Consider the following 13614-nt stretch of genomic DNA (forward strand, 5'->3'; position numbering starts at 1 on the left):
AAGTTTTCACCACATGGGTTTATAACAATCATTGTTTGATTAGTTACAGGGCACATTGAGACATTCCAGTGAGCTGATGAAATCAAACTCTGTCTTATTTTGCTTGAGGTTTGCTACAATTTTTGAATATGCTCATTCTTACCAGAAACAACAAATAATTTAAAACTCGTAATCTCACACCATTAGATGCTTTGTCTCCATTACAGAGGCTGGACTTTAGAACTCCCTCCCCATATCCCTCGAGACCTCCCTCCAATTTCTTCCTCAATATGTATCTTAACAACTGCACACATCCTTTTTACTTACCACGGGAGTTCTCTGAGGTCATTCTGGTAGCAGTTTACTTTCCACCTCTGGCCAATGTCAAGCAGGCTTTAGATGATCTGAGCAATGGGATCAACATACACAAAACAACCCATCCTAATGCCTTCACCATCATTTTTGGAGATTTTAATAAGGCCAGTCTGAAAAAATCACTAAGCAATTACCATCAACAGATAACTTGCAATTCCAGAAGAAACAACACACTGGACCATTGTTCCACCACCATCAAGAATGCCTAACGTGCTCTTCCATGCCCTCACTTAGGGAAGTCTGAGCACCTAGCTGTGCTTCTACTCCCTGGACCAAGAAGGTTTGGACAAGGGAAGCACAGGAGCACCTACAGGACTGCTTTGAATTAGTGGATTGGACTGTATTCAGGGATTCATCTTCGAATCTGGATGAGTATGCTGCAGTTGTTACTGACATAATTAAAACCTGTGTGGATGAGTGTGTGCCCACAAAGACTTACTGTGCATTCCCAAACCAAAAGCCGTGGATGAACCAGGAGGTATGTCGTCTGCTGAAGGATAGATCTGTGGCATTCAAGTCTGGCAACCCAGGCCAGCATGATTTGCAGAGGGCTATTTCAAAGGGCGAAGGAACAATTTCGAATGAGTTTGGAGGTAATATCAGAAGCATGGCAACTCTGGCAAGGACTGCAAGATGTTACTTCCTAGAAAGCGAAACCCAACAGTATGAATGGCAGCTATGCTTCACTACCAAATGAACTCAACACCTTCTATGCCAGCTTTGAAAGGGAGAACACAACTACAGCTGTGAAGATCCCTGCTGCACCTGATGACCCTGTGATCTCTGTCTCAGAGGCCGATGTTAGACAGTCTTTAAAGAGAGTGAACCCCCGCAAGGCAGAAGGTCCCGATGGAGTACCTGGTAAGGCCCTGAAAAACAGGGCCAACCAACTAGAGGGAGTATCAAGGACATTTTCAACCTCTCAGTGCTACAGGCAGAAGTTCCCACTTGCTTCAAAAAGGCAACAATTATTCTAGTACCAAAGAAGAATAATGTGAGCTGCCTTAATGACTATCACCCAGTAGTACTCACATTGACAGTGATGAAATGCTTTGAAAGGTCATGACTAGACTGAACTCCTGCGTGAGCAAGGACCTGGACCCATTGCAATTTGCCTATCACCACAATAGGTCGCAAACGCAAACTCCGTGGCTCTTCACGTGGCTTTAGACCACCGAGACAACAGAACACCTACATCAGGATGCTGTTCATCGACTATAGCTCAGCATTTAATACCATCATTCCTGATGAGAAGTTGTAGAATCTGGGCCTCTGTACCTCCTTCTGTAATTGGATCTTCGACTTCCTCACAGGAAGACCACAGTTTGTGCAGATTGGTAATAACATATCCTCTTCGCTGACGATCAATGCTGATACAACTCAGGGGTGTGTGCTTAGCCCACTGCTCTACTCTCTGTCTACACATGACTGTGTGGCTAGGCATAGCTCAAAGGCCATCTACAAATTTGTTGATGATACAACCATTGTTGGCAGAATCTCAGGTGGTGATGCGAGGGCGTACAGGAGTGAGATATGCCAACTAGTGGAATGGTGCCGCAGCAACAACCTGGCACTCAATGTCAGTAAGACGAACGAGCTGATTGTGGACTTCACAAAGGGTAAGACGAAGGAACACATACCAATCCTCATAGAGGGATCAGAAGTGGAGAGAGTGAGTAGCTTTAAGTTCTTGGGTGTCAGGATATCTGAGGATCTAACTTGGTCTTAACACATTGATGTAATTATAAAGAAGGCAGGACAACGGCTATACATTCTTAAGAGTTTGAAACAATTTGGCATGTTAACAAATACACTCAAAGACTTCTATAGTTGTACCGTGGAGAGCATTCTGACAGGCTGCATCATTGTCTGGTATGGAGGGCTACTGCACAGGACCAAAAGAAGCTGCAGAAGGTTGTAAATCTAGTCTGCTCCATCCTGGGCACTAACCTACAAAGTACCCAGGACATCTTTAGGGAGTGGTGTCTCATAAAGGCAGTGTCCATTATTAAGGACCTCCAGCACCCAGGGCATGCCCTTTTCTCACTGTTACCATCAGGTAGGAGATACAGAAGCCTGAAGACACACACTCAGTGATTCAGTAAAGGCTTCTTCCCCTCTTCCATCTGATCCCTAAATAGACATTGAAGCTTTGGACACGACCTCACTGTTTTTTTAAATATACAGTATTGCTGTTTTTGCACATTTTTAAAAAATCTATTCAATATATGTAATTGATTTTCTTGTTTATTTATTATTATTATGGTTCACTTAATTTATTTTTTTCTCTGCTAGATTATGTATTGCATTGAACTGCTGCTGCGAAGTTAACAAATTTCACGTCACATGCCAGTGATAATAAACCTGATTCTGATTCTGAAAAAAAGAAATGGTGGAGATGGAAAACCTGAGTCAAAGGAATGGTATCCTTTTACAAGTGACAGGGTAGGAGGAGGCGAGGTAGAGGTAGCTGTGGATATCAGTGGGTCTGTAATACCACACACACACACACACACACACACACACACACACACACACACACACACACACACACACACACACACACACACACACACACACACACACACACACACACACACACACACACACACACACACACACACACACACACACACACTCTTACCAGTGGGAATTCTGGCTCCTCCTGACTGAATGAGTTTGAGGTTGCATGGTACACAACTCGCTCAGAGTCTTTGAAATGTTTCCTGGGCAAAACCTGGGGAACTGTCAAATATTTCTCAAACTGCGCTGGTCCAGCCCTTGACACTTCTACAGGTTTTTGATGTGAGCAGGGTGGTAGAATCACAGGGCTACCTGCTGGCAAGAGAATTAAAGAAATTGTTTACATTTACTCATATGCAAAATGTATTTTGGTTTCTCAAGTATATGGGACAGCATAACCTTTTTGATTTAAAGTCTGACCACGTCAAGTAAATTAACAAATATTAACCTGCTCAGTTGATGAAAAACACCAGAGACACGAAATTACCTCTGAAACGGTTTTTATTCAGAGAGGAATGAGAGCTTGAAACAATTTGGCATGTCAACAAATACACTCAAAAAATTCTATAGTTGTACTGTGGAGAGCATTCTGACAGGCTGCATCACTACCTGGTATGGAGGGGCTATTGCACAGGATCGAAAGAAGCTGCAGAAAGTTGTAAATCTAGTCGGTTCCATCTTGGGTACTAACCTACAAAGTACCCAGGACATCTTTAGGGAGTGGTGTCTCTGAAAGGCAGTGTCCATTATTAAAGACCTCCAACACCCAGGACATGCCCTTTTCTCACTGTTACCATCAGGTAGGGGATACAGAAGCCTGAAGGCACACACTCAGTGATTCAGGAACAGCTTTTTCTCCTCAGCTGTCCGATTCCTGAATGGACTTTGAACCTTTGGACACTACCTCACTTGCTTAATATATAGTATTTCTGTTTTTGCACTTTTTAAGATTATCTCTTCAATATACATAATTTACTTCTTTATTTATTATTATGTCTTATTTTGTTTATTATTATTATTTTCTCTTTCTGCTAGATTATGTATTGCGTTGAACTGCTGCTGCTAAGTTAACAAATTTCACATCACATTCATAAATGTGATTCTGATCTCTGATTTTGATTTTCATCTGCTGTTTTAGTACTTCCTTACATTACTTGACATTAAGCATTGTTTAGTGATGCTACTGAGAAGTGGAGTGGAATATATCAGCAGCCACTTATAGTGATAGTCATATCTAATAAATAATCTCAAGACTTGGGAAATGTCTTGAGACATTCTATTACTGTAACTGCAAGAAAGTCTCAGCATATTCAAAATTATTTTTACAAAGTTTTTGGAGAGGATTCTTAGTATTTATGAGCAATTTGAAACAATTATGGACAGTCAGCAAAGCTTGCAGGGTAAGCATGTTTTATTTGATCAAGTTTTTTTGCAGAGGTGATGCAATTGAGTGATGAAGGTAGAGCCATCTACATGGAGTTTGACAAGGTCTCTCACAGGAGGCTCATCCAGATTACATTGCGTGGTATCCGTGGTGACTTGGGCATTTGGATTCAGAATTGACTTGCTCATAGAGGATCGAAGATAGACAAGGAGACGTTCAATAGTTTTATAACAGGACAGTAGAAGTTGTGGTTCTGAGCCTTGTGCTTTCTGGCCTTTGTATCTAATGCCCAATGTGTGGGTGGGATCTTTGATTGTGTTCACTGAGGCAATGAGAAGTGTAGATAGTGTTTATGGAGGAATGCACTGACCTATCTCTACAAATCTCTGCAGTCTCTTGGTTTAACAATACTTGATGCTTTTATGGTTCATCATTAATAATTGGTGTGGGTTAAAAAGGACATGGCAAATTTCTTCAGCTTCCTGATGAAGTAGAAGCACTGGAAAGTTTTCTCAGCTGTGGCATCAAAGTGGTTGGACCAGAACAGGCTATCTTACTGATCTTACTGATTGTAGTCTGTTGATCAGAAAGTCAAGGAGCCATTTGCAGAGGGAGGCATTGAGTCAGTTTTAGGAGCTTGGAGATGAGTTTGCTTGGAATTATGCTATTGAACGCATAACTGTAGTCAATAAATGATAGTCTAACATAAGTGGTTTTACTGTCCAGATGCTCCAAAGATGAGTGTAGGGCTAGGGAAATGCCACCTGCCATAGACCTCTTTCAGTGGTAGAAGATTTACAGCAAGTCCACATTGTCTGGGAGGCCGGAGTTAATATGTCTCATGAACAGCCTCTTGAAGCACTTTACAATGTTGGATGGTAGCGCAACAGGCCAGTAGTCAATAAAACACGTCACATTGTTTTTCTTATGAACTGATAGTGGTCTTCTTAAAGCAGATGGGAACTTCAGACTAAAGCAGGGAGAGGTTACAGATATACTCTCACCAGATGATCTGCCCTGGATATAAGGACCAGGTACTCCATCCAGGCCAATTGCTTTCCAATGAGTTTCCTGGAAGACTGATCTTACATCCACAATGGTATTTGTGGATGTAGATGTATCGGAAGCTATTGGAATGGAGGGTGATGTTCTATCCTCTTTAGTGAATATGAAGAAAATGGAGGGATATGGACATTGTGTCAGTAGAAAGGATTAGTTTAGTTAGACATATAATTACTTATTTAATTAGTGCAGCACAACATTGTGGGCAAAGGGACCAGTTTCTATGCTGAACTATTCTATATTCTTAGTTCTATGTAAAATTCACAGAGGCACAATAAGCAGGATGTAATTAACACACAACACACACAAAATGATGCAGCAACACAGCAGGACAAGCAGCATCTATGAAAAGGGTACGAGGAGAAGGCAGGGGAGTAGGGATAACTGAAAACACGGAATCAGCCATGATTGAATGGTGGAACAGACTTGATGGGCTGAATGGCCTACTTCTGCTCCTGTATCTTATGGTCTTAGGTTCTTAAATGAAGACCTTTCATCAGGACTGGAAAGGAAGGGGGAAGATACCAGAATAAAAAGGGAGAGGGGAAGGAGGACAAGCTAAAAGGTTAATAGGTGAAGCCAGGTGGGTTGGGGAGGAGGGATGAAGTAAGAAGCTGGGAGCTCATAGGGAGAAAAGGTAAAGAGCTGGAGAAGAAGGAATCTGGAAAGAAGGAAATTAACACACAGATGCCTTATCTTGTGAATCAGTTACATATGACTTAGACATGAATTGTGATTCCAATTACACATGACTCCATTGTCAAAACAACAATTCCCAAGTTGCAAAATTATTCCAGAAAGTAGACTTTCTGTCAGAAGGAAACTTAGTTATTCTTTAAAAAGATCAGGACTTAGAGTTAGGAACAGTTTTCAATGAATAGTCAAATGGGTGTGCCAAATTTCAGTCTAAATATCTAGGTCATCTGCATAGCATGCAAACACATCTTGGAAGCCATCCTCAGCTTTTTATACAAAGACAATTCCTTAAATCATTATCTGATTGGACAGCACAAATGGAGAGTATTTCATATAGACATTATCTGTTGTTCTCTTTGAAGTCGAGCATGATCACGAGAAGCCTTATGAGGTTATTGAAAAAATATGATTGAGAATAATGATAAGTTCATTTTTAAAAATCATTCTCTTTCCGATTGATAAATTAGCAGTCTCTCAGGTGGTGTGCTTCTCAACCGGGTAATTTTAAGTATATTCATTTACCTTCATTGAGCATTTCCACTTCTCTCACTTAAAGAATGCTTAGCATAGAAACTTGGCTCAAATGTTTGCGGAGCCCAAGTGAGTGTAAAATTGACATGCTCAGGATTGAGATTGCCCTATTTTCGTTAAATCTATCAAGGGATTATGGAACAGAGCCGAGTAATTGGAATGATTACTTAATACCCAATAAGCTATGGCCCATTTGAGATACTCCTCCTCAGCATAGAGGGAAATCGCTCCGCTGTTGACTTTATGGTACCTATCCCCATTCGTTCTTCTTCATTTGAGTCTGCCACCTCACTGAAATTCATCCACCTGTGGTCTGACAGGTTTAATTATCTCCCAGAGTTAAACTCCCGAAGAAGATCGACTTCGTAACTTAATATCCTGCTTCTCATATGAAGATTACCCCTGTCCCTATGGAAACTAAAAGATGTTGTAGAAAAGCGGATTGACGGTCATCTTGGACGTCTGTTATTTTCAAGAGATTCGTGGGGCGCGAAGTTTACCTAATTATGACTTCCTCGCTCACCCAACACGGGGTACCGGGAGGTGGAATTAGCTGCAAGAAGCGCTCGCTTGTTCACTCAGTGCACAGAATGCTTCCCACGTTGTGATATCCTCGCCGGGACTGATCAATCCTCTGTGGATCGTCTGTAGTACGCACAGATGCTCCCGGGGTCAACATGGCAGATCGCAGCCGGCCAGCACCAGGTAGGTCTCCGCGTTACGTTCACTGTGGAGGGGAGAATCAGCAGTGGATGGCTCAGTTGTTGGGGGTGGATGTGTGTGAAGCGTCTGTGACTTAGCAGACTGGCGGAACCCGTTGCAAGAACACAATAAGTGTATCAATGTTGTCAGCAATTTGTATTTTCTCAGTGAATATTAATTCTAGGACGAACTCCAAGCCACCCCAAGCTAACAAATGAGGACTTTAATAAATGCTTAAAGGCATGACATGGCCTTGCTCCCGCTGCGTGAGGTTTATAATGATATCGACAGTTCTTTGTACTGAATGCGATTTGAATATGCACAATGGCAATCCACGGTGCGCTGACAGTGAAGTACGCGCAAAAAAAAGTCAACATTTACTACATAAGTACACCGCAACACTCTGGTTGCAACTAAATGTTCTCTTTACTTTCTTTTAGCAACGTATTCATTTGAACTTTGCGACCATGTTTTAAGTTGTTTAAACAGCGGTCGCTCGACGAACCCGATTTCCCGCCGAACGGAGTTAGGCTAACAAAAATGGAGAGTTCGTCTAGATAAGCGCTTTCAATAAGCAGTGCTGTTTCTGCGTAATCCAAATCACAGTTATAATTCTAGTGTAAACAAAGCAACTGCGGTGACACATGAAGCGATTTTAACATGAGGGGCAACGTGTAAACATCGTACTCGTATGAAGCGTGGGTTTGCTTGCTGGTGCACGCGTGGCTCCGTGATGCACTCCCCCACCACGAGGTTAGGGGATTGTGGATTCAAGCCCTGCTTCCAAAGGTTGAGCACCTGGTGACAGTGAGTGCAATATTATACTCCATCAGATTTCTAAAATTGAGTCCCCAGCTGCCCTACCAAGTAACACGGGATATTCCCATGGCCCTGTTGGTAGAGCAGGAGAGTTCCCTTGGGCTTCTGGCCAATCTTCAGTTAACCAGGACTTACAAGTAAATTTAGTATCAAAGTACATATACGCTGCTATATGCAACCCTGAGATTCATTTTCTTGTAGGCATACTCAATAGATCAAAAAATAGTCGTAATAGAGTTAATGAAAGGTCGCTCCAATGGGGTGAACAACCAATGTGCAAATACAAAAAGAAAGAAAACAATGAAATAATATTAATAATAAATTATGAGACCATGAGATGAAGAGTCCTTGAAAGTGAGACCATAGAACTCATATGGACTCATTGGAGTCCAAGCTTGAAATGGATGCTCTGGCATAATGGTTTGTGAGATCTTGCTGTTTGTGAATTAACATTGTGGTTCTTGTTACAATACATAGTATTGACCTTGATGTCATCAAAGGACAACCATGCAATCCAGACTTTCCATTACTGTGGGATATTTATTTATTAAGACAGAGCACAGAATAGGCACTTCTAGCCCTTTGAGGTAGGACTCCTCGCAATCCCCCGATTTCATCCTAACCTAATCACGGGACAATCTTTCTTGTGAGTGAGGGTGGTACCTCACCACAGAGTGGACACCTTGTATTCATTGTTCTGTTGTAAAAGCACAGTTTGATTGATTGGAGACCACAGCCTTGGGCCAGATCTCTGACACCAGACTGATAGTTGGAATCCTAGGTTTAATCCTGTTCTGAGTCTGAATAACATACATTGAGTAAAGTGGGTTTATCTTTCTCAGATGGTTTCACACCTTTAAATGCATTACACAGTGAAGCACTGTTGTTTTAGAACTGGTTCGTCTCTTTTGAAATGCTCTTCTCTAGACCCCTTGTGGAATTGGGGCAAAGAGGCGTTTTGGTCCAGGTCTGGTTTTTGATCTGGTTCAGAGAGGTAAAGCAGGATTCCTATATTCCCTTTTCCCCATCATTCATCATCCTTATCTCTGCATTTCCCTGTGTTTGAACTTCATCTGGTTTGGGTGTGAAATGTGAGCACAATTTTTTTATCCTAATGTTTATCTTGCCCTTTTGAACATCTTGACACGTGAACTTGCACAAAGTGCCCTCAGTTATAATAAATTTAATATAAAATGGCATCTACAACAATATTTCATTTGTTACTATTTAAATTTATTTAAACAAAGCTTCATACCTGTTAACTTAGGTAGACTTAATAATGAAGAAGATTGGACACTAATATGTTAGGATTAGATGTCTGCAGCAAATGAGGTGGCTATAAAAAGAAGTTTGTAATCCCTCAGCAGATAACCTTGAAATCCCTTTGTTGTCGATACCAAATCTCTGTAGAAGTAACAGACAGTCTCTTAGCAGGAAAAGAAAATGATTCAAATCAATGCTACATTTTCATTTTATTATACATTTGTATGAGAGGATACTGTAATTCCTATAGAAAAATCATTCTGATGAAGGGTCTTGGCCTGGAACTTTGATTGTTTTTCCCTTCCATGGATGCTGCCAGACTTGCTGAGTTCCTACAGTATTTTGTGTGTGTTGTGCTAATTCTGACAGTGTCTGATTGTTGAGATATACACTCAGCTTCCACTTTATTAGGTACGTCACTATACCTCCTCGTTAACGGAAATATATCAAGTGGCAGCAAGTCAATGTATAAAAACATACAGGCATAGTCAAGAAGTTCATTTGTTCTTCAGACCAAACATCAGAATGGGGAAGAAATGTGATCTAAGTGACTTTTGACTGTAAAATGTTTGTTGGTGCCAGACTGGGTGGCTTGTGTATCTCAGAAACTGCTGGTCTCCTGGGATTTTAACACATAGCAGTCTTTGGAGTCCTGATAAAGTGGCTCAAGCTGAAACATAGACAGTTTATTCATTTTCATTCATGGATTTTTAGCATCTACAGAATGTCTTGTGTTTATGAGTCTGGAGTTTACATAAAATGAGGCAATCAAGATTGTTTAATATCATTTTCAGTACACAATTGTAAAGGAAAATGAAACAATTGTTACTCTGGCTCCAATGCAGTGCAAAAATACAAGATAAAGGGCACAATAACAATATAAATACATAAATTGATCCGTGCGATAAACAAAAAAAAATCTTGTGAACAGCAGAAATTCTGTGGACAAAAATGCCTTGTTAATAGGGGGTTAGAGGAGAATGGCCAAACTGGTTCAAGCTGAAGGGAAGGTGACAGTAATTCAAATGAGCACATGCTATAACAGTGGTGTGCAGACGAACATCTCAGAATGCACAACACATTAAACTTGAAGTGAATGGGCTACAGCAGCAGGAGTCCATGAGCGTGCACTCAGTGCCACTTTATTAGCAGGTCCTAATAAAGCGGCCACCAAGTGTGTAAATCCTGAAGAGCCAGGCAGGTCCTCCAAGCTAAAATCTGGAGTGTGATGGAAAACTCTGTACTTGCCTGAATGAGTACATCTGCTCCAACAGCACTCAAGTTCCACTTTCTTTAGGAGAAAGCAGCCTGCTCCACATTCAATCCTTCCATTAGGGACACAGTGTGTACACTAACGGTACAAGGATAACTGACAGCGCTTCACAAAACCGTAATGTCAAGCTGCAAGTTGGTCAAAGACAGCAGGTGCATGGTAACACCAGATTCTGCACTCCCTCCAAGTCTTTTAGCCCTATGGACTTGGGGATATAATACCATTCTTTCATGGTCACAGTATCTATTTCTAGAGCTCCCTACACAGTGCATTTGGAATACATTCGCCAGATGAATGTAGTATTTGAAGATGGTTTTGCATCACTACCCATAAGGCAATTGGGAATGTGCAATAAATGTTAGCCTTACTGACATAACCATCCTGCCAAAAATGTATGAAATGGGAACATTCGGCCTATCGAGTTTGCTCCACTGTTCAATCATAGCTATATTATTTTCCCTCTCAACCCTATTCTCCTGCTCTCTCCTGTAACCTATGACACCATGATTAATCAAGAACATAGCAAACTTTGCTTTAAGTATACCATGTGACTTGGCCTCCCTTCCCATCTTTCCCACAGATTCACCACCCCTGATTAAATAAGTTCCTCCTCATCTCTTTCTAAAGAAACACCCTTCTCTTCCGGGCCTAGACTCTCCCACTATTGGAAACATCTGCTTCGAGTCCACTTTACCTGTGTCTTTAAATATTCAGTAGGCTTCAATGAGATTCTCCTCCATTCTTTAAAAACCAGCGAGTATAGGCCCAGAACCATCAAACACTCTCATACATTAACCCTTTCATCCCTGGAATCATTCTTGTAAGCATCCTCTGGGCCCTCTCCAATGTCAGCACATTGTTTCTTAGATATAGGGCCCAACACTACTCACAGTACCCCAAGTGCGGCCAGACCAGTGCCTTATAAAGTCTCAGCATTACATTCTTACCGTTATTCAAAACGCAAACTTCAGGATTGTTTAATGCTATTTCCAGTACACAAGTGTTAAGGAGAATGAAATAATTTTAACTCTTGAACCAATGCAACTCAAAAAGAACACACAATAAGATAAGAAACAGAACAATAATAATAAAACACAATAAATATAAGTGCATATGATAACTTCTATACGTAGATTGATTGTATGTCCATAAAGTGATGCTAGGCACAGGAATGTTTATACATAAGGTGACTGACAGGAAAAACTAAAGTAGTGGTGATGGGGTGGATTAATGGATGGAGGTGTTGGTCAGTCATACTTCTTGGGGAAAGTGACTGTCTTTGAGTCTGGTTGCCCTGGCATAGGTGCTACATGGCCTCCTTCCTGATGGAAGTGAGGCGAATAGTCTATCAGCAGGTTGGATGAGATCCTTCATGTTGTTACTGGCCTTTGTCCAGCACCTATCTGTATATACATCCTTGATGGCTGGTGGGCTAGTACCTTTGATGTGTGGGGCAGTTTGGAGTACCCATTGTAGAGCCTTTTTGTCTGCTGCAATGTAGTTGCTGTACCATGCAGTGATCAGCTTGTTGGGAAGCTCTCTATTCCGCATCGGTAGAAGGTCATGAGTATAGATGTGCATAGTCTAACTCTCTTCAGCCTCCGCAGAAAGTAGAAGCATTCTGAGTTTGCCTGATTGTGTGGAATGTGTTCTGCGACCATGAGAGATTGTGTGAGATGTGCACTGCCAGAAGATTGAAACTGCTCACAATTTACTCCACTGGGCTGCTAATGTAAAGCGGGGTGTGAATGGTCCAAGTTCTCTTGAAGTTGATAACCATCTCCTTTGTCTTTTTGACATTGAGGAGGAGGTGACTTGCCTGGTTCCAGGCCTTGGCCTCTTCCACCTCCTCTCTGTAGGCCATCTCATTGTTGTTGGTGATGAACCTCACCACTGTTGTGTCATTGGTGAACTTGACTTTGTGATTATTTAGGCAACAGGCCATGCAGTAATATATGAGCAGAGCGTACAGCAATAGGCTTAGCTGAAAATCCTGAGGGGCAACCATGGTGTGGATGATGGGGAGGGCGGAGTGGCTGTGCATCTTGTCTCTCGTAAGGTCTGTTGGTTAGGAAGTGCAACAGCCAGTTGCACAGTAATGTCTTTAGAGCAAGGAGTAGGAGTTTGGTCGCCAAGGTCAATGGGACAAAAGTGTTGAATGCCAAACTGAAATCCAGAAGCAGCATTTGAGGTGCGTCAGGACTAAGTACATGACAGATGCTATAAACGTATTGGTGAGTGTCCATTTTGGCAGGAATGAAGTTCTTGATGTGTGCCATTAATAGCCGTTCAAGACACTTCATAATGACTGGTGTCTGTACCATTGGGCAGTAGTCTTTTAGTTATGAACGTCTAAGAGTTCTTTAATTCAGTAAAAGGATGATATTGACTGATTGAAGAATATGGAGACAGCAGCCTGGTTGAATAATGTGTTGGAAAAGTCCTTGAAGATGTCAGTGAGCTGTTTTGCACACTCCCTGAGTACTTGGCTTGGGACGATTCCTGCCCAGCCACCTTATAGGGGTTGACTCTCTGCAGAGAAACACACACAAATTGCTGGAGGAACTCAGCAGGCCAGGCAGCATCCACAGAAAAGAGCAAACAGTCAACTTTTCAGGCCGTGACTCTTCATCGTGAGTTCTGATGAAAGGTCTCAGCTCAAAACATCAATTGTTTGCTCCTTTCCACGAATGCTGTCTGGCCTGCTGAGTTCCTCAAGTAATTTGTGTGTGTTGCTTTGTATTTCCAGTGTCTGCAGATTTTCTCATGTTTGTTGCTCCCTGCAGAGTCCTTCTTGTGTTTGTTGTTGTTACGGACAGTGGGTGCTCACCTGGGAGAGGGGTAGCTGCTATATTACATGCCTCAAAGTGTGCAGAAAAGTTGCTTCAAGTGTCAGGGAGGGAGGCATCACTGGTACAAATGATCTGTTCTTCCTTGCATAGTCAGTGATCCCCTTGATGCCCAGCCACATACGCTATTGGACAGATACTCCTGAATTTTTTGAGAG

General features: G+C 41.8%; 1 protein-coding gene across 4 annotated transcripts in view; it reads left to right on the plus strand.

Moving 5' to 3' along the window:
- Window positions 1-6757: 6757 nt before the first annotated feature.
- The window catches only part of LOC140738636 (anoctamin-2-like), a 134193-nt gene continuing 127336 nt past the window's right edge, over window positions 6758-13614 (plus strand). For all 4 annotated transcript variants that reach the window (XM_073066230.1, XM_073066232.1, XM_073066231.1 and 1 more), the window contains exon 1: window positions 6758-7255. In XM_073066230.1, coding sequence (XP_072922331.1) covers window positions 7228-7255 — 28 coding nt within the window. In that variant the 5' untranslated portion in view covers window positions 6758-7227. The remainder of the gene's footprint in view (window positions 7256-13614) is intronic.

Source organism: Hemitrygon akajei, chromosome 14 (genome assembly GCF_048418815.1).
Source record: "Hemitrygon akajei chromosome 14, sHemAka1.3, whole genome shotgun sequence".
NCBI classification, from domain to species: domain Eukaryota; kingdom Metazoa; phylum Chordata; class Chondrichthyes; order Myliobatiformes; family Dasyatidae; genus Hemitrygon; species Hemitrygon akajei.